Raw genomic sequence first — 3,493 nt, 5'->3', positions numbered from 1 at the left:
TTTACACAGCAATAGCACGCATTTAAATGCGATTCACCCATTACCATTCCTCTATTGTCAATGGTCAAAAGCCTTGTGAAATTTTGTAAGATTAACTAGGATGAGTTTTACCAGTTTATGAAAATTAACAGCTAAGAAGTCTGTGCTTCACAATAAGTGTCATCATACCTGAACTGGGATACCCGAGTCATACCGTGGCATTTCACCTCGTAAGGACTGAACGGGCCACTGACTGTCACCTTAGAAAAGACAAGGAATGTCACTAGTCAGCCAGCATATGCTTCTCTCATAAAAATATTTATAAGTGAAAAAGCAAAAGGTTTAAAGATCTTGTGCACACACTGAGCAACACTGAATTGATAAACAGGCAACACTTTCATCACCATCCATCTAATGCAAACATCACATATCTTAACGAACACAATGTTATTTTCCACGGGTGCTGGGAATCCGTGACTTCCACAGGCTTAAAAAGCATAGAGTTCAGTCATTGCAGAGCATCTAGCAAAACCAAACCACTGCTGTTTACATGAGGTCTTTAAATTTGAAAATACCACACTTCAGAAAGCAAAGCAATTCAGCAGGATTGCTTCTCTGGTTAACCTGAACATGATTAGGAGCCCAAAAGCCTAAATTTTGCCAGGTTTGAAATGGGGAAATTATAATGTAAACCACGCATAACTTGGAATCAGAATACAGAAAGGAACAAAAATCTTTTTGTTATCTATTCCAGCTTAGTGGTGAGTCGAAGTCTCAAACTACTTAAGCAGAAGAGAATTCTGAGTTTGCAGCTGGCAGTTGAAGAAACAGTCACTGCTTCACTATTATAATGTGCTGTGGTGGTCTCTGAACTACTTTCCTATCACCTAGCTAAGGAAGTTAAGGAAGAACCACTTTTTTTTTTCCCCCAGTAATTTCCTGAAAAACTGAGCCACAATTTTGCTTTTTGCTGCCACACATATTACAAAGATGACTGTGTGCTGAAACACAGTGTTCAGCTTCTCAATTTTACCCTCATTCTGCAGTGGCTGGAAGTAACACCTTGGAATGTGATGGTATAGCTGGTTCAGTTAGCTCTTACGCTATAATTCAAAACTTTGTTAAAAGCTGCAGTAGATTAGTTCATAGCTGTGCTGCCATTACAGCTCTCTACTCACAGAACGTACCATGAAACAGCATCAACATGGTATGGTTATTTAAGGTAATTTCACTCTACAGTTTGACTAATAGGAGCATAAGGACATGTAATGCCATACTGAAACTACCACTACTCGCATTACCTTATGGGTTGGTGCATCAGATTTGTTGTCAGAAAACCACTTTAATAACCTTTCAATGAGATCCTTTTCTTCCTCTCTTGAAGATACAGATGTTTTCTCTTTTTCCTCTATTCCATTAAAAACAAATCCTTTCAGCAAATCATGGCTTTGCTACATAAAAATGGAATAGAATTAAAACCATGAAACAGTATGTTTCTTATAAATTTTACACAGAATTGTCCACTAAAGGAACAAAAAACATGTGGACAAAAAAAAGATGCTTTCACCTTTCTGTTTACATAAAACACAAAAATGCAGTTCAGACTGAGTTTCAATGAGTAGTGAAGCAGCTCAAATGATTTCATTATCTTTGGATAAGTATCTCTTTCAAAGGGTGTCTCAAAGCACCAATGCCTTTGGCTAACAGCACAGCATGAATTATGCACAGAAGTAAAAAATTATACATCATTCCACTCAAGCATTAACCCTGCATTATCTGGCACAGTCCCAAGGCTTCAGCTCAACTTCTAACAACTGCAGATAGCTTGAGCTGAATAGAACAGTCTAAGCAGAGTTAAAGAAGCTTAATGCATACGTACTTGTGATTCATACGACTCTTCTGCTAGTTCAGCATAATGTTCTTCAATAAGAACATCTCGAATATTCACAAGGTCCCTGTGTCTTGTGTAGTGGAAAGCATCCACATGCAGAGCACTATGCACAAGTGAATACACCTCCACTAGAAGCGTATAACCATTTACTAGCGAGGCAAACCTCCGGCTAGCGCTGTAACTCCACCGTTCCCCACACACAAGAGATTTTGCAGATGGTCGCATCTTGCATATCTTGAATTCCAAAGCCTAAAGCAAAAACATTAAGAGCAATGTTTGCCCAAGTAAAGGATGAGCACAATAATCTTTCATTTTCTCAACAGTTTGACTACATTATAAAACGACCTCATAATTATTCCAAAGGCTTATGTTAATTCATAAGACTGCTGCAAAATTATTGTCCCAATTCCTATTCTGTCATTTCTAACACAGCTACACATTAAACCTTCTATCAGAACTCAATGCTGTAAGAAATTGCAAACTGAGCAAAAATAAAAGACAAATCGGTATTAATTTTCCATTCATATCAAAATCTTACTAGTCTAGAAATGTCTTCTCTGGAAAAATTTTATTATCTGCAGCTCTTTTTAACTAAGGTAATACATAATAGCAAACAAGTCAGTTCTCATTTAACCCTTTTACAGAATTGCTACCTGTAACGACAGTCTTGAATGAATTTAAAACAGAAATCCTTGTTTCCTAGCCATTTTGAAAAAGAGGTATTGAAATTACTTAGCGTGCTAAGAACAGAAATAAATAAAACTATAGTTTTGCTGGTTTCTTCAAACACTCTAGACAACATCGATGTATGACATGTTTGTTTCAATGAATTTATAATACCTGAATGAGGACTGGAAAAATGAATTTTAGTTAAAGTAGTTAATGTCTTTGTAAATATAGTTCTAAAGAATTATTTTTATGTAAAGCTAGATACTGAATAAAGTCCTTCAGACTTGCTTTACAGATCACTATTTAATTTTCAAAACAATTCCGCCTGAAAAAATGCAGTGAAGAAGTAGTTAAAAGAACACAAAGTAAAAACAGACACTTCTATCTGGTTTAAATACAGCAAAGCTCTCTCATACATATTTGTCCTGTGACTAACAGAATAGCACAGGAAGAGAAACAAAAATACCCTGTACAGTAACAATACAGAAGACTTTACCACTGCAGATTTCCACCACGCAGGTAAGAAGATGCCTTATTTGTGATGAGGACAACAAAGATTATGCAGAGGATAAATAATTAAACTAATAACTGTTTCTCCTCTCTGGGCTGTTCTCTGGGCTCTATAAATGAAGCTGTCTTTTGCTCAGAGATTCTTAAGCCAAAGCACTGCTAATCTACTGCTCAACCCGTTAGTCCTGAGCTTCAAGCAAGCTATAGAGGAACCAGAACAACATTATCTTTCTTTTCATAGAACTGACAGACAAATAAACTTATGACCAAAAGCAAGAAGCAGCAGAAGTCAGTTGTCTGAACAATTCCCTCTCATTTTCTACTGCTCTTGTGATTACAGGTGGGAGAGAAAACCAAGTACACTGCCAACAAAGGAGGAAACTTGATTCAAACATTGTTACAAAAATAACACAATGCTGTTGAGATTTTTTTTTTTTTGTTATT

General features: G+C 36.5%; 1 protein-coding gene across 2 annotated transcripts in view; it reads right to left on the bottom strand.

Annotated features, from left to right (window-relative positions):
* The window catches only part of TDRD9 (tudor domain containing 9), a 58,801-nt gene that overhangs the window by 8,533 nt on the left and 46,775 nt on the right, over positions 1-3,493 (bottom strand). For both annotated transcript variants that reach the window (XM_003206746.3, XM_019615904.1), the window contains 3 exons: positions 1,859-2,119; positions 1,281-1,430; positions 169-239 (listed from right to left, as the gene is read on the bottom strand). In XM_003206746.3, coding sequence (XP_003206794.3) covers positions 169-239; positions 1,281-1,430; positions 1,859-2,119 — 482 coding nt within the window. The remainder of the gene's footprint in view (positions 1-168; positions 240-1,280; positions 1,431-1,858; positions 2,120-3,493) is intronic.

This window comes from Meleagris gallopavo, chromosome 5 (genome assembly GCF_000146605.3).
Source record: "Meleagris gallopavo isolate NT-WF06-2002-E0010 breed Aviagen turkey brand Nicholas breeding stock chromosome 5, Turkey_5.1, whole genome shotgun sequence".
Classification (NCBI taxonomy): domain Eukaryota; kingdom Metazoa; phylum Chordata; class Aves; order Galliformes; family Phasianidae; genus Meleagris; species Meleagris gallopavo.
The sequence above is the reverse complement of the archived record's forward strand: the minus strand, read 5'-3'. Positions and strand labels throughout refer to the sequence as shown.